Source organism: Coturnix japonica, chromosome 8, assembly GCF_054131305.1.
Source record: "Coturnix japonica strain WE chromosome 8, WE-NBRP24, whole genome shotgun sequence".
Classification (NCBI taxonomy): Eukaryota; Metazoa; Chordata; class Aves; order Galliformes; family Phasianidae; genus Coturnix; species Coturnix japonica.
In genome coordinates, this window is record NC_140670.1 from 19,232,462 (window position 1) to 19,251,079 (window position 18,618).

General features: G+C 37.0%; 1 protein-coding gene across 6 annotated transcripts in view; it reads right to left on the reverse strand.

The window, feature by feature from the left end:
- PLCE1 (phospholipase C epsilon 1) overlaps positions 1-18,618 on the reverse strand; it is a 144,025-nt gene that overhangs the window by 38,235 nt on the left and 87,172 nt on the right. For all 6 annotated transcript variants that reach the window (XM_015867102.3, XM_085555158.1, XM_032445620.2 and 3 more), the window contains 2 exons: positions 14,145-14,461; positions 1,520-1,665 (listed from right to left, as the gene is read on the reverse strand). In XM_015867102.3, coding sequence (XP_015722588.2) covers positions 1,520-1,665; positions 14,145-14,461 — 463 coding nt within the window. The remainder of the gene's footprint in view (positions 1-1,519; positions 1,666-14,144; positions 14,462-18,618) is intronic.

Genomic DNA, 18,618 nt, shown 5'->3' on the forward strand with positions numbered 1-18,618 from the left:
GCTAGCAGACTGTTTGTCCTCTTTGAATTAGCAAATAACAAAAGTAACAAGGACAAACGAGCAATATGATCTATACAAGACTGGAGTACTGTTTAAGAACCTAACAAATACTCAGGTACACATGAAAGGCAAGCAGGATTTTCAACATTTTCATATAAGTCACTGCCTTTATGTCAAAAAAGGCTTAGGAAGAAATAAGAAAAGTAATGGTATAAAGATAAACCAGATGGTTTATTATAAATCAATTTAGATGTATTAGGAGTAATGAAAAAGACAACAAAGAAACAAACAATTTGAAATATTTTACATTGATTTATTCCTATTACACTCTATTCAAGGCTGTCTTCCAGCTCTCAAGCACCAGTGCCACGCTGCAGACCAAGCTTTGACTTCAAACAGAAACCTGGTGAGAAGGATGGCTGGCACTCCTGAGCCCACTCACTCTCTGAGCTGCACATCTGAACAAAGGCATGGCCTTTCTATCCACCCTGCCTTCAGACATACCAAAAGGGTTGCAGAACTGCTAGCAGCTCAACATCCTCATCCCCACTTTCAGTCCCAGTCTTGGGCACACTGCTGATTGGGCACCAGGCTTTACTCTTTGCCTTCCCTTCTGCTGTGCAGGTGCATTACAGATAAAATGAAGGCCTTAATTTGTTTGCATTTTCCCTCACAACTTACATGGCTAGGGGACTGATATGGATGCATTCTGCTGAAAAAAACTCCCTTTGTCCACAAGCATTTCATATGTATTTTATATACCAAAAATGTAAATAATTAGCTCAGTGAGAATCCTCACTAAACCACAAAGAGCAGCATTACAACATGTGAAAGCTTTGCTACACCTACACAAAATATAGGGAGGGCTAGAGATAAGTGATGGGAAATCTGATTTTAACTAGTCTGCTACTGCTACTGCTACTCTCTGAAGTGTAAACCTGTGCCAAAGTAGCACCTCACCACCACACCCATCATTCTACAGGAAAGACAGCAACTCCCCCACACTGTTTTTCTTCTGGATACACTGCAGGACTGGCTATATAAGCTAATTACCGCAAGAGATCCCTACATTAGCCAGTATAAATAAATTTGAGGGGTTTAACAAGACAGCTCTAGCTGTTCGTTGTCCGTGTGTGTTTTGTTGGTTTTCTTTTACAGTTTCAGCCTGACTCTATCAGAATGCTACCATGATTATGTTTTACTTGTCTTCTGGACGATCCAACCCCCAGGCTGCATTTTAGATTATAGACAAAGCATAACTGATTTGCCATCTTTCTTTACACTTTAACAATTTAGCTTAAAAAAATTATGTTTCTAATGAAGAAAATAAAGAAAAATGAAAATGACAATGACGAAAATGGTTTTTAGTACATTCAATTTTTTCAGAACAGGATTCCTAGCAAGTAAGAGGGCAAGATGATGTGATTTGGCCACAGATTTCTGTTTACGCTCTCGTCCAGAGAAATCTGCTTGACAGAAGCTGCAGTTTAATCTGTCACTGAGAAAGAATTGCCCATACCTTAGTCCTGCCAAAAATTCCATTACAGCATTGTAGTTGCCCATATTCCAGCAGCATTTTGCCACATGTACTAAATATGAGAAGACTTCTCGTTTCTCCTCCATAGAACCTGCAGTCAGGATCAGCCAGGTAACCCATGAGCTCACCTTGTGAAATAAGACATATAGTACAGTTAGTCAGAGCAATGCCACTTGGAGCACTCATGCACATTTTATTTTCTTGATTTCCTTCTGTAAGGAGGGTATCAGTAAAGATGCTATGCATGTATCTGTGGCCCAATAACACATGCATTACAAACATACCTCACACACAGATATGCTCACATTCCAGCAGTTAAATCTTAACTACTCCCATTATGCTTAAATAAAATACTGTTGTATGGTAGTATAAGATATTATGGATATACATTCAGGCCACAGAAGAAAATAGGCAGCTTAAGTTAGTGATTATTTCTAATGCTGTCAGAGAGATCTGCAGTGCAGATTCTCATTAACACAGCTCACAAATCTCAGCCTCACGCTGGACACCCTTTCATCTTACAACATGGAGAGTGAATTTTGATAAATCATCATTTTTATTTTCATGCACTGGCAAGATTATAAATGCAGTAAAAAATTAAAAAAAACCCACAACACCTTTTCCAAGTGTGATCACAATACCAGCCTTTGTTCAGTGATTATTTCATGCCAGAATCAGCAATTAACTTGGTACACAATTGTATTTGTATTAAAAAAAAAGTCAAGCCTTCTTTTTTTTACCAGTGAGCATTTTCCTCCTAGCTTATGTATCTATAAAAGGCAGCTATATGTCAGATGGAAACCAAACTCAAACCAACCACCCCTTTTCACAGTATCATTCCCCAGGGCTTCATTTTTGTCATTATGTAAAACTTAGAAAGCAATAAATGTGATTTGTTCACCAACACTGAGTTCCATTCTTTTGTCTTAAAGGATTCGGAGTGTTTACAGGCAACACTGGTGTGAGGAGCAGCTTATAATAACCAGAAAATGTTAGTTTTCATGGGGCATAGATCATTTTATTTCAAGAACCAAGCATAGGAAATAACAAGAAAACTCTTTAGCACAAATTTTAAAAGCCCTCAAAATATAAAGCTCCTCCATTTATACAATGGTCTCAGCCTATTGCTCCCAAGGGAGAACAGCCAGAGTATGAGAAATGTAAGTTGCTCGTTCATCTTCCTGACACCCAAACCAACTGAGAACAACAAATGAGAACTGTGCAGATGAGAAAAGAAGCCACAGCTCCAACACGTGCAAAGCACAGAGGTGGAAAAAAGAATCAAAATTTTAAGACTGAATTCCTGAAGAAATATGATAAAATCATTCTCTCTCTCCTCCCTTGAGGACATCCTCAGGAGTGTGTAGCACAGGGTAACGGGATGCAAGGATCAGGGAACAACAGAGTCATCCTGCAACAGTGTTCTATGTGCCCTAACCCTTGCCAAACAATGTGGTTACGAAAGGTAAGAGCCGGAAGAAACTTGCTCCTTGCTTAGCAGTAATCAAAAGAAAAATGGTTAGCTCCTGTTTCAGTATGTTTTTAGAACTAACATAAAACAATAGAAAAGGCTTAGGAGCAAATACCCAGTAGAGAGCTTTCAGAACAGGCAGAACAAGCAGGAGAGATCCAGGTTGTACATGTGGACATGATGAAGGACCTTTCCCAGCTGCAGAGGCCAGAACACAAGGAAATAACAACACAGCTGTGCACTCCAGTTTCTCTGATATTATATCTGAAGCACTCAGCTGGTGATTCCTAAATTGTAAAACTATATCAGCCAAGAAGTGTATACCTGAAGAGCATCAAGGTATGCAAGAATACAAAAACCAAAGAACTGTATGACACAGGGGTCAGATGAGGTCATGTACAGAATGAAATGCAGCTAAGTAAATGCAAAATAATAATAATAATAATCAGAAATTAAGAAACAAAGCAGTTAAATGTGTGATTCGAGGCTGGCATAGACTTGTTTGTGTATGCTGGAATAAAATTACATGTTGGTTTTGGATGTTATTCTCGTTTTCCAGAAATGGCTCTGTTAGAGAATACAAATGCTAAATATGCAATAACACACACAAAAAGATTAATAACATTTGTTTGGTATGAAATACCAAATGTGGTAATGACAGATTGATTAATAGGTGTTTAAATATTTTAAAGAATAATATAAATTTAAGCAGATTTGTTTTAAACTAAGGTAGTCAACATGCGACAGTCAGGAGAGAACAGCAACAAGGCTGATAAAGAATGTCTAGAAATGCATTTGAACGTAGACTCCCTAACAAGAAACCTTGAAAGTAGGACAGTTACTTGCTGAAAATTTATTTAATGCAGAGTTTAGGACTGCTATAAACAGTTATGATGAACTTTTACAAACACTGTAAAAGCAAACACAAATGATGAAGGTTAGCACAAACAAGTTTTTGTGGCAAAATAAGGGTGCAAACGGCAGTAAGTATTCTGCCTTACAGTTTATTCGCACTGCTTCTGCAGGACAAGAATAGACTCACAGGAAGTGCAGAAAGCATTTAGAAAGTATTTCACTAAAGAAGAAGAAAAAATAGTGTCTGAATGTCTACACAACAAAACAGGTTTGGCAAAGGAAGATACAAAGAACTGGGCAGAAACAAGTTGCAGAACAAAGCATCTAAAGATAGAACCCACTGCTGCCAAACAGAGAACATGCCTGCTTCACAAACTTCAGTATGAGCGTATTTGCTGGAGATTAGAAAAAGAGTGAAGAGCAGATTGTGAGACTTCAGTCAGACACAGATAACAGAAACTTTCATTCATGCTCTTGTACATGTTGACAACTTTAAGAGTATAACACAGCTGTCTCTCTGCATACACAACAGGCTGCCTCTCTTTTTTGTATGTCTCTTATATCATATTTAGTGACAGCCAGGTGTACACAGTGATTTTTCTGCTGGTTCCGAATAGCAGCAGCTCTTCCTAAAGTTTTCCTATGAGCTGGTCAAGACTGTTACTTGATTAATCTGAATACACTGCCCATAGAAACATGGGTTATGGATTTCTCAAAAACCAGAGTAGTACTACAAAATGAATTTCTTGGAAGATTTAATCACTTTGAGATCAGAACAGAGACTGTTAAAAGGCAACATAACTGTCACACGGGAGGCAGCAGAGAAGAGGAGCTGTGAACAAAGGCCACCTCATTTCATTCACTGAGGTTTTTGTTGAGCACTGTGCCTAATATCTGCACCAGCTTTCCTACCCCTTGTTTCTTTTTTTGTGAGGATTTCTGGAAAACAAAGAGAATTCTGGTTCTGGAGCCTAGTTAGGAAGCCAACTAATATAAATAATATATATCAACATATATTAATATGCAAACAAACATTAATCCTTTCAAAAAGTCAGAGGGGTCTTTTGTCATAAAAATGTTGCATTTGGAAGACATGGCTGAATCAGCAGCTTTCAAGAAGCACAGAACTGAATCTGATCTAGTGCTGTCTGAGGTCCCCTCCCAGCTCTGAATTCCCTGAAGACTGAACTCATATACGACATCTCACAGGAAACCTTAGCATGTTAAAGAGTATATACACTGAACAACACTAAAATATACAGATTTAACAACACTCAGTAAACATACTTTCAAATGTGTTCTTCTGCTGATAATTACATGAGCAGTCCAGAGTCCATGCTCACAGGTACGCCTCCATAGGAACCACTGATATTCTCCAACAACTGCACAGCTGCCCACAGCACCGAACAATGCATACAATGCATTTCTGCTGCCTGGGATGCATAATGCTTCCTCTGCACAGAGGGTGTTCAAGAACTAATTATCTCTTCAAAATCTTAATTCAAATGAGAGTTTAAAAGCATAATTTCTCAGACACTGCCCAGCACATGTGAGCCAGAGGCACCTCACACAGCAAGAGAGCCAAGAACAGCTCTGCGTGGAAACTCTGCAAGGAAAATCTTCTTTTTCCACTAAGCATATATGTAGCACAGACTGTATTTGGGAAGCAGCTGCCCAAGGAGAAAAGCCCACCAGCAGTCTACAGCCTAGTCAGCAGGCTGCATGAGGGCTCTGCAGCTCAGCAATGCCCAAACAAAGCAGCCCTGGGATCTGAAGCAGTACACACTGTCCAGAAGGGTGTTTGTACAGTAGCAGCTACACCAGAAAGATTAAAACACATTGTGAGTACTCTGCAGAATTAGCACTAACCGTCTGTGGACTGAGTTTTTGTTTTAGATATCCAATTAACATCAGATCACAATCTGCATCTTACAGTTTATTTTTTTTCACATTCTACTTACATAATTTTGTTTGTGTAACTCACTGTAAACTCCCTTCAGAACAGAAATCATCACAACAAACCTATAATTAGATGAGTCTAAAAAGTATGAGAAAATGTATCCTGGCTTCAATTATATAATCTGTACAATAGCAAGACACACTAAACATCACAAAATGAAACAAAAACCACTCAAGTTGATAACACCCGTCTTTTCATTCAGGTAGATATAGATGTGTTTTTTGGTGTTACTGCACACCACTGTTTAGGGGTAAAGGGGTATCCAATAGACACCTAGAGCAAATCTAAAGAATTTCTAATCATCTGTTACAGACAAGCAGTCTAACATCACACAATGCTGCAGTTCTTAAAAAAAAAAAAGCCCCAGCTGGAAATATTCAGAGGTACAAATCTGAGTCTGAGTGCAGCAGGACCTGCTTCATCCAGGCAGTGCAAGGCTGAGCAACGATCTCAGGCACAATAACACATATTGACACACGCAGTTCTAGTTTTGATGTGGGTTTTTGGTTGTTGTTTTTTTTTTTAAAATCACATTTTTATATCAGCTCTTGTTATTTTAAATGCAATAAAATCTACTCAATAAGAGTCTTTTTGGGTTTTTGGACTTTAAAAAAAGCCTTTAAACAGGGAAAACATAAAAAAATAGCATAACCCAGTATGTTTGATAATCTAATCACTGATCTATCACTGACTTAAAATCATGTCTATACGCAGGCCAAAAGTTTCCATTTTGACAGGGGCAGGCTATGGCTTATCACTGATATTCAGTTGCTTTATTAACACAATAAGAAGGACTTTGTGATCAGGCATAGAAGATACATATACGATGGACTCAACATTTGTTGCCATGCTATCTTAAAGTCCTATGATTCACCACTTGCTTTAGGAGAACCCTGCTTCATGCAGCACAGAGGACAGAATAGTGCTTACTGCATGCTGAATTAATAACTGCATCCCAAAATCTGAGGTGGATTTACTTTATTCCTTTTCTCCTTTTAGTCTTCTAATAGTGATATCAACATAACTCACATATACATAAGTGTTTATATATATATATATATATATATATATATATATATATATATGCACACCCACATATATATACATAAGTCTGTACTGCTATTCATACACCCGCTAGAGAATCTATTCCATGAATTTTGTAATGGGAACTAATTTATTTCTTATCTCTCTTTTGATTAACTTTTATACAAATGTCAATGAGGGAGGGAAGAGTGAAGCCCAGCTCTCTTTTCAAATGCTTTACACTCATTCCCCAGCTCTTAAGTTTACCATGGCTTTTGCAGCAATTTCCATGCTACTTATGTCAGATAGTAATGCTACATGAAAGAAACGTCTTCAACTCTTACATTTTAGCAACGTCTTAATACTCTAGAAACAGGGCTTTCAGAGGCACAACTAGCAAGTAGAGATGCCAGCCTGAGGTTTAATGCATACTATCACTGACAAGATGAAAAGATTACAGTACGGATCTTCTCTAACACCAAAGATATGAAAAGCAACCATGACTACCTTTGTTACTTACTCAACTGCGACCTACTCTGGAGCAAGAAAGACAGCAATTTTAATATTAACAAAATGAAGAGATTTGTGAGAAATTTCTTTCTGTGAAGTGTTTCAATACAAAGGAAGAAGTTGATTTTACAGCTATCCATAGGAAAAGCACAGCAATCAGTATTTCATTTAACCAAGATATTCCATTTCTGGTGATTTTGATAAAATTTGGAAACTTAAGTAAAACCTGAAGAACATGAAAAAAAAACACATAAAACAATAAATGCATAAAATCCTCCTAAACATCTAATGAAGAATTATGGCAAGAGGGAAAAGTATTACCTTATCTTCCATAAAAGCATAACTCTTGCTATATTAATATAAAGTGATTTCCCCATCTTTAAAAGAAAAAATCCTCCACCTTACAACAGCACCACAAAGACTTTCCATGAAGTAAAACTCTTTCTGGGGAAAGTAATTCTCTTATGGAGAAGATTCATGCTTATGAGGCTTTTAAAAAACCTACTGCTATACAGTTAGCACTGATCAGCTGGCAGCCATGAGTTCCATCAGTTCCTTTGACTCACAGTCTATTCACACACCCATCAGTGCATACTGATGAACACAAGTATCACAGCATAGACCACAGCACTGCTTTATTTTAAACAGTTTTGATAAATGTTCTTTATCAAATTGTTGGGCTTCAGTACAATATGCAACACAATTCTTTGATGTACTTATAAAATCTTAGTACTTAATATTGCATATCCTACAAACAGGTGGTTCACTTTAATGTGAAATTATGTAACTTTATAAAGAACATTTACCATTTTAAATCTGATTGAACAGTACTCCAAACAAGGACTGGAAACAGTTTGATATTTGTACAAACATAAGTTCTTAAAAGTATTATGCAAACCCATTTAGGCATTGAAAGAAATGCTGAACTAAGAGACACAGCATAATATTTATTTACATTCCATAAATTCAGTAAAATGATATGTCTCTGTTTTCCTAGTAAGGGTTTAAAATCATCTTCTATATGGCAATGAAGAAAACTTAAAAATTTAACCCCCTAAAAATGAGACTTTCATTATCACTCATTTTGTCTAATAACCAGATGTTATATTAACTTCACTGAACACAAGAGTGTCTTAGTGAGTGCAGAGACCACCTCAGCAGCAGTGCTACACTGGAGTCATTGGTATATTTTTTTACCTTTTTAGTTATGCTTTTTGGCAACGTAATCTTTCCAAAAAATAACTTGTATTGAGCGAGCTGTATTTCTGCATGGAATATTATATGTTTCATTCCAATTTTTTAATGCTTTCTATTACATGAAGCTGAGGCCAAAAAAGTTCAAGTTACAAAACAGGCTGTTTTCATGTTATAATATAAAGCAATGCTTGAAATTCTTTAGAATGTTTGCAAGCATACATGCTTACAGCATGCAAATTGAAATGGTGTTTCTCTGGTTGCTTTGCTGAAGGGAGGCAGAAGAGTGGCTGAGACTAAAATTCATGAATGTGCCACAGACCACTTGGATACTATTCTCATCTCCCTCTTACCAGCACTCTGCTAACTGCAGAATGTCCTTAATGGTTTCATCCCACAGCTTTTATATATCCGTGGAAATTAAACTTCTGGTAGTCATTTAAAAAAGTGAAAATTGATAAGCAGTACTTAACAATGAAGAGGTGCCTCTCTGAGCTCATATTATAACATCTTCAAAAACCATTAATCCTTGAAAGCTCCCTTACAGATCTGGAGATGAGAAAATGATGCACTCAGATCCACATTCTTTTCTCCCACTTTTCAGCCATTTCAATGCTCTTTAGGGTACTCTCTCCTGCCCCTCCCCGCTCCCTCCTCACAGTCTGGCATATCCTCTTCAGTTGTTTCTAATTCTTTTAAAAGCATGTCTTGGTCTACTGAAATACCACATTTTGTAACACAATAGGCAGATAACAGAGAGTATGGTTCACCACTGGAATAAAAAAGTATACTACCATTATTGTTATGTGTATAGTAATGGAGAATCCAACAGCCTCAATATACAGCAGCTTTGTAAGGCTACCCATTGCTGCTATTTCTAGTGTCCAATTTTCTACCAAGCATTAAGTAAAAAAAAAAAAAAAAAAAAAAGTCACTTTCCATACTTCCAGTTTCTCTTTTAAGTGTCTTTTGCAATACTACAAGAATTTTTTTGTTATGTTTGCTACACTGTTCAGAAAGACTACAATAGCCAAGATTACAATGATTAAAATCTGCCACCCCAGAAAACCAGAACTATCAATGGAAGCACACGAAAAGCTGAAGAACATATCTGAAATGCAAAAGTGTATCAATTAAGCGTTTTCCTAATAGTTTTTTAACTTGTCTTTGGGCTTTGTGTATTTGTTAAATAGAATCTGAACTTCAGAATTAAGGAATGACTGAAAAAAAGCATCTTTTAAATTCCAATGTTAGAATAAAAGATTTCCAATGAGCAAATGTTCTGTTTTGTCCACATTTAGATATCCATGAATGTACTGCACCTTAGAAGAGCTGTAGATGCAGGTCAACATAACATCATTTTCTGTCTCTCTTTCTCTTTTTTTCTTTTTTTTTTTCTTTTTTTTTTTTTCCTTCGATGAAATTCCTTGTCTGGTTTTCAGTGTTTGATGCCACATTATTGCATTACCCCACCAAGGCAACTGATTGGATCTGTTCTGCACATATGAATTAGCACCTTGTTACTCGCAGAACACATGGATGCTTTTTTTCCTAAGCAAGGAAACCTATTTATTTGTTCTTCATTAACTGAAACATGTGCATGGCAAATGTATTATGAACATGGCCTCATTTCCTTTGGTTCTTATCTCGTCCTCATTAAACAGACCATATTATTACACAGTAATCTAGATTCATTTTGCAGTACATCTTTTAATGACAGTGATTCTCCAATACTTTTCACCTGCATCTCTTCTCCTTCTGTGGTTAATCCATTGTTTTTAACTTTTCCCTTTTCAAATATCACATAGTTCACCACATGCTGAAAAGTCCTCTAATTCATTCATTATTTTTAGTTTAACTTTTCCAACTATATCATAAACAGTAGCAATCAGTCTTTCAATAGCACCATCACAGAAGTCATTTAAACTTCTGTGGGAATTTCTCACATGACTTATAATCTTCATATACCACTTCTAGGGAAGTCTATACATACTATACATACATGTATATAAACAATGGAAATTTTTAGCATCAGAACTAGATGTCATATTAGCTTCAACACTTCTGAAGCTTCATCAGTGACAGTAAATCCTGAAAACAAGCTGCAACTTTAGCAGATTATAAGACTTTTTTTCCCCCGTGAATATTTTATTATCCCATGAAATAACAAACTTGGGAGCAGGAATGACCTCAAATTTTAAGAATATAAATGAAATATAATCAGAAAATATATTTGTCTTTGAAAGTGATTGTATTTTGTGTTAATTTCACAGAGCATCCACTAGTGACCTTTCTCCCGACATTTTTGAAAGAAGTCACTGAGAGTTCAAGCTCCTTGTCATGGCAGCCACCTAAATTAACACATAGAAAAAAAAACTGGTACTCGGAATCCCAGGACAAGATAAAACAAGAGGAAATACATAATGTCTGAATGTCCTCCAGTAACTATGTCAAGTCTAAGCCACCAGGCTCTCTTAAGGGCAATACAGTATTTGCCAGCCACTGTGTTTGTGCTACCATTCATGCAGTGTTTGACAGCAGCTTTAATCTGTGCTATCCATCTTCAGTGTCTCTACGCTACTAACTACTACAAGCTTTTTTCCTATCACTCTTGATAGTGAAACACTGAAGTGGACAAGAGCTCCAACAACTTCTTCCTGCCTTTCTGGAGAAAAATGACCCATACCTTTGCAAATTGTTTCTGATGGATCAGATAATATCATAGGTGAGCGACTTCTAATACTTTTAAGTCAAAACACCTTATCCAGCAAACAAAGCAAAAGAAAAGGTTTGTTAGTTTTCCTCTAGTGCCAGACAGTGCGTCCTCTTACACTACTACACTATTCCACAGATGAAAGTGGAATTAGAAAAATAACAGCAGTTCTTTAGTATGCAATTGTCTTCAAGTGCCAATTTTACCCACTTGCAGAGGGCAACTGACTTCTCATTTTGTTCTGCAATTCTCAAAGATCATTTCCATGCCAAACAATTAAGGCTCACCACCCACCACAAACACCTTCTCCCATGTCTTTTTCCCATTCCTTTTAGACACTACTGAAGTTTAAATACTGTAATTTATGTCCAAAAAACTCCAACAAGTTTATTGAAATACCATCCAGATAAGAGCCAGGAAGAATGACCAGCACACAGTAGTTGACTGCCTGACCTCTTCTGGGCTAACCAAAAGTTAAAGCATGTTATTGAGGGCATTATCCAAATGCCTCTGAACACTGGCAGCCAGGGGATACCAAGCAGTTCTCTAGAAAGCTTGTACCAGTGTTTGAATGCTCTCCAGTAAAGAGACTTTTCCTAGTGTTGCATCTGAGCCTCCCCTGGCACAGCATTGTGCCACATCCTCACATTCTGTCACTGCAAACTGGAATTTAAGCAATAAACAATACTGGTAAAACTAACCTTACTACAATCCCAACTGAAACTCATTTTTTAAAGTGACTAAAAAGCATATTGCTATATGAAAAATCCCCTATAAGCTATAACTGCTCATTGAAAAGAACAATGGCATTAAATGATTTTTCTCATTATGTGTCAGAAGCCTGTCATCTCAAAACTCATTCTGGCTCCCACATTATAAATACACTTCAGTATTTCTATAGGCAATGCCAAAATAATCAGCAGGCACTCACTGACTTTTGCCAACAAAAGCATGACTCTTTGCACAAGAATTTTCTTGCCATTTATAAACAAAGACATTTTGGAGATCCATGCCTGTGATTGGCTGTGGCAACTGATAGACTCCACCATAAGATAAAACACACAGCAAATACTGATTTATTACAAACAGTAAATACTTTACAATAACTCTATTTAAGCATATAACATCTATGTTTAAAAAGGTTATTCCAGTCTATTCTTAAAATAATATAATGCACTAAATATCATGTGATTTACGCATCATATACTCAGGAATTCAATCAAATCCTGTGAAAAACTGTCCTGCAAAATCAGCAGATGAGTAATGTTAAGCCACAGAAATTGCAAACTCACAACACTCTTACATTAAAAGACACTGAACATCTTACTAAGAAAGAACTTTGAAGTTAAACTTCATTTTGATGTGGAATAATCTCAGTCATTTCTGACAAAACTTCTTAACCACCAATTTGCTCTCCAATGTTGTTGACTGTTCCACTGTCAGAACACACAAAGGTCAATCTCCCACATGCATCAAGCTGCAAAATGCCCCAACCAACTTTTCTGGCACCGTGCTTCACCAGGCACATGGGAAATTGATCACTTCACCTTTCTCCCACTGCCCTTACTACGATGATCATGGTAAAAGTAATATCACAGTGAGGAGGGCTGAGCGGAAGCTGCATTTCTTCTCCAGCTATGCACAAGATACAGTATTTTCTAAAATACAGCAATCATGGCTAATATAAATAATTTTTAGGCTTTGTAAACCAAATATTATAGTTGCAATTTTTATTCATGTTCCTATAATGGAATTAGGTGACAGAAGACAACATATTTACAATATTTTAGTTCCTGTATCTAGGGAATATGCAAGAAGCAGGAACACTCAAAATGCTAAATGTTCAGTCCCTGATTCTTTGGTGTTCACCAAACATGAAGTTCATTGGGGCGGGGGGGTTAATACATCTGCTTTATCTACTTAATTTTGTGCAGTCTTCTTCATAGTGCAAGATTTTTATCTCTTATTTAAGAAGAATTTCCTGGATAAGAATCTAAAAAAACAGAAGTCAAAACCATCTTCATTTTACTCTACTTCTATTAATTAAAAAAACTTAATATTGTGTGTGAATCACACAACAAAAAGAAGGAAATTACTCCATTTTTCTGCAGCTGAAACCACTGAGACCTGAGGTTTTATTCAGATTTTCCTTTGGGTTAGGACAAATTTGGGGCGCTTTTTTGTGGTTTGCAGATTTGTTTTTGTTTCCTTAGGGTGATTGGGTTGGTTTTATTTCCTTATTTCAGATTTATATTGAGCTTACCAAGAGATCACCTTACTAAAAACAAGGAAATAGAAAGAAAAGTTCTAGTAAACAACTCAGGATTTGACTCATGCAATTATGCCATGCCAAGGAACAACACTTACATACTATCCTTCAAAACACACAAGGGGATACCATAAATAAACAAACATTGCAGGTTAGTGCAGTTACATTATACAGAACACAGAAATTTGTACTTTCTAATACTTCTGTCCTGGCTCTTAAGATCTTGCTTAGTCTACAAAAGCCCAAAACAAATAAATAAAACTGCTCCTGAGAGAAATAATAAACTGGCTGAAAGTTAACCCCACGATGTCAGAATAAGGAAATATATGTCTGCAATTGTTTTCTTCCCATTTCCTTTGCCACATGCAACACAAGCTTAGGTTGCAGTTTTCCAGACTCACTGAGCAAATCGACCATGTAACTCCTATTAAATTAGTTGGTTAAACTCACTGGTCTTCTTAATTAACATGTTAAAAAACTGTCCTTAAAGCTGAACTCTTCTGTGAGGGATAAAAACAAAACAAAACAAAACAACACACAAAAACAAGGACTGACTAACTCACACACCAGGCAACAAAACTTACAAAAAGTAATTTGAAGGTTTTGCCTTACCTCGTTAAATCTTGTCACAAGGTCTTCTACAGCATTATGTTCACCATTTGGGGAAGAAAGAATAGTAGCAGATATGGAAGCTTTAATACAAGGAAGCTTGGTTTGACACTCAGCATTACCCAAATCCCTGGTTAAGAAGCAGAGGTAGTCAATGGGTAAGACTTTCCGATAGAGCTCCTGCTCCTGCTCAGTCAGAATGCTGGCAACCTCCTCTGGGAATTGAATGAGGTGCTGCAGGTCAATGAGCTCCTTGCTGATACCGGCCACATTGGAGGGAAGGACACTGGAGCCAGCCATAGATGTACACGCTTGACGTTCTGAAACAAAACAAATAAAAAATTTATTAGGTTTCTCCTTTAACTCTTGGATCGGGCTGTGCAAAAGTAAGACAACTTGTTCCTGTTGTTCTTTAAACCGTTCATTTATTTACTCAGCATTATTGTATTTGGAAATCACTTGATATTTAAACAACCTAACACATTCCTTCCTTATATATTTATAAAACTACAGCAGGTAATGGGATCTTCGGAGATTGTCAAGCTACCTGCCAAAATGTGCTTGTTTCTCGACTTGTTCAAATACCTGCTGCAACCACCTGCAAGTCACACAAAAAGGATCATCTTGACTCTACTCCACCTCCATGACAGAGTCTGCAGTACAGACTGGGGCAGTGGGAGTTGAGAAATAATGTACAATGCTATAGCAAAACCCCTGTAGTTAGTGCATTCCTTCATATTCTTCTTGCTGTAAGACACAACTCATCTGAACTCACTGCACTGGAAAAAAAGTTACAAAATATTTTTCATTCTTCTGGGAAAATGCATATATTTGGGAGTATGCATGTTTTGTCCATTATTACAAAAGATTCATGGTAGTTTTATAATGTCCTAACAGCAACATCCCCAGAAAAATAAAACTTTTCCTAAGATGGAAGAAGCCAAGCTTTGTAAGACCATGTGGGAAGCCTGAAATATCAACACAATGATTCCAAAATAGTGAGTACGAGTCTTCTGACTAGATAAGTTTAGAATGGGAACTCTGAACAATAATTTTTCAAAAATTACTTAAATATATAAACAGTCATATTAGTATACTTCTTCCTAGGAAGAAAGAGTTTATTTTTTAGTGTTGCTAATACCTTTAGAGGTTTTTTGCTCACATAATGGATTATACACTCCAGATCTACTCTTTAACTTGACTTTTTACATATAAATGCATTCTCATTTCACACATGGTGCACATGTCTCTACTGTTCTCTAAATCTAAATGTTCATACTGACTGATTACAATTCATTCCCCTGTAGCAAAGAAAATATGCAACATGATTTTTTTCCTGGCTATATTCTTTTTACAGAAAATCTATGATCAAAAAAAGACAGAAAAATGCCTTTCCTTCATATAGTTCACAAAAAGTTGGAAGATAACTTATACAAGACCTAAATAAAACCATTGGACTAACAGAATATATTGAGAAATTTTTGAGTGCTTAAACGATTCTGAAGGAGCCAAGGAGTAATCATTTCTGAGTGTAGACTGGCAAGGAAAAAAATAATGGACTTAATCTGCTGTAAGAAATATTCTAGTTAGACAGCACGGAACAGATGCAACTCCAAGGACAGTATAGATGTCAAGAAATCTGTCACTGAAACTCCTGCAAGAAAGATCAGAGAAAGACAGTTAAGAACACCATGTTGACATGTTGATCCTGTTTTGGGCAGCAGTTGAATCGTTTTGAGTTTCTAGGCTTTCTTTCAGTGTTGGCTTTTGTTCTACATAAGGCTCCAGTTCTCCTTCAGTTTTGTTTTCCACTTCATTCTGTGCAGAACAGTTCTGACTGCTTTAGTAAGAAACAAGCTTACAGTCCTAAGAGCACAGACGCTGGATCCTTGTCAGATGAAACAACAGCCTCATGGATGAACAAATTGCTCCTAGGGGGTATTTAATGCATCCCCACTGCCAACAAGCCCTCACCATCAGTGGCACCAGGTTCTGGACAGGATCTGAGCTCAGCATAGGTAGCTCTGCAGAACTAGGCATGGCTGCAGGAGATCACAAAGCACACGTGACAGGAGTGGTATGGAGAATCTAACGTCACAGAAATACTGGTGTTTGCAACTCTGGCAACTACAGACACTTCATTATTATCTATCGATATTATAGCAAAGGAAAGCATAACACTGTAAGAACTACCAGTCAAGTTGCAGCTGATGGAGAAGGAAGAACATATGGTTGAAAATGAGCTATTCCCTTATGCACTGCCTGCTGATGAGATTTTGGATGCTTGTAAGGAATTCTCAAGAATTTACATTCTCCATTACAACATCAACAGCAAAACCTTTCCATATTCACACATTTGACAGACCTGTGCAGCATACTGTCCCAGAACTGCCACGCCGAGGCACATTTAAGAACAAGGCTCTAAACAGTAGAGGGACCAGATGCAAAAGGATTTATCCACAGGGCACTTCTGGGCTCCCTGAATCTGCCTGAAATGTATCATCTGAATTTCATTTTACTCACTGCCCATTGATCAATACCAGCAGAAAGCTAATGCATTTCCAATGAAACTGAGGGACAGCACCATGCTCTGTAGCAGTGTCTTTGAAAGACAGCTTCAGACAGAAAATCCAAGCTCTCAGAGGGAAAATCTTTTCATGGAAGCTAAGATGACTGAAGTCACAGGCTAAATACAATCAACCACTGTTATTGCTGCATTTGGAGAGAAATACAAAACAAATAAAACTCTTTCTGCTTTAAAAAGGGAATTATAGACTAGTATTTCTAGTATTTCTAAATCTTTGTTAAACTGAAAGAACTAAAAAAGCATTCTTTCTTTTAAGAGCCCAAGAAAGAAGCTGCTGCAGCAGAGTGCAACTGATATCTGAGGAAAGCTGCAAAGGCTCATACCTCACAGCTCAAGTGTGGATATAAATACTGAACAAGTGGAAATATAACTTATTCCTGTGGAATATTATAACACCTATAAATATATCCATAATTCACATCTTTGCACGGATTGACTGTTGATAAACATCACCACTCCAGAGCCCGATCTTTCATCTCTCCCCATTCCAGCCTCCTGCATTCTGTCACAGAAAATCCAGGATCCCCACTCAGCTGCACCACCCTCCTGCCCATGATTTACACCCCACACAAAGGTCTCCTCCTCTCCTCCTACACTCTCTCTCTTTGTTTCTTTTTCCTGTCTACAGCTTTTATCATTTTTCATGTCAGGAACTGACCTGCACTGCTCTGTTTGCTAGTCTCTGCTGTGAAACTCCCTATCACTCCCATCTACAAGCCCTCCAGCTTTCTGTTGTCACTCTGTGTCCTTCAGGAAACAGATGCTATCTTTCTGTGCTTCAAAGAAAGACCAGGTCTTGGGATTAATTTGCAGAATGGAACTGCTTTCAGGCCAAAATCACAGGAGATTTCCTTCATAGAGTTAAGGCAGGACACAATCCTCAATAAAATTAGCAAATTAGCTGCTTCTGCAGTGAGTTGCAATATTCTTTGTGCGCTGCCATGTCAAGCTATAGCTAAAACTGCAGAAGAAAATGGGAAAGACCTTCACTACTCATCTGCAAGTTGTCTAATGCTGGAGTTGACAGATTCATTTATCCTTTTGATAAACAATCTAAGCAGATAATCTTTTAAATAGCAAGCATTGCGTCTATTAATCAAAACAAGATAACCTCTGGCAAGCATTAAAGAAGGACTCACAGGTTGACTTCATTTCTGATACGCATGGGAACAAAATGCCTCACCTCCTCTAGCAAAAGAGTGTGAGAAAAATACAGAATGTCTGTGTCAGGGAATTATTCAGCCCCAACACATCATAAACTCTTCGGAAAAAAAAAAAAAAGCAATCTGATGAATTGTTCATTTTGCTTTTTTCCTCAAAGCAGAACTTTTACAAGGTTTTACTAAGGAGCTCTTGCATCAACAAATTAGCTGCATTTAACTTTTATTAGTATAAAACTTTGAATTTCCAGGTATCTTTAATGTGTCTATGCTGAATAAACAAAATTGAAGTATTTAACTATGTAAAATCCGTGTGTATATGCGTGTACATGGAAGTTCCAAGATAGTCTTGAAAACCTAGATTTTTGCTGATCTTTTCTTTATTAAGCCCTATTATGTTTATGTTTGATATATGAGCATGAGATTTGTGATTTTTTTGAAAATGAAAAACAAGGAGCTCACTTTAAAGAAAAAGGCAAAGAAACTTCCATCAATGAAATCATTAACAGTTCTGCAGGAAGGCCAGTAGTCTTTCATATTTTTTTTCCACATTTCTCTGTTCTACTAAGCACAGTCCTTGTGTGACATGCAATACTTCCTAGCAACAAAAGCAAAATGATCTGCTTATTTACCATATTACTTGTAAAGCTAAAGTTAAAAGGTGCTTATTTATTAGATTTTTTTCCCAGCATCCATACATTTACTAATACACAACATGTTATAAATGTTG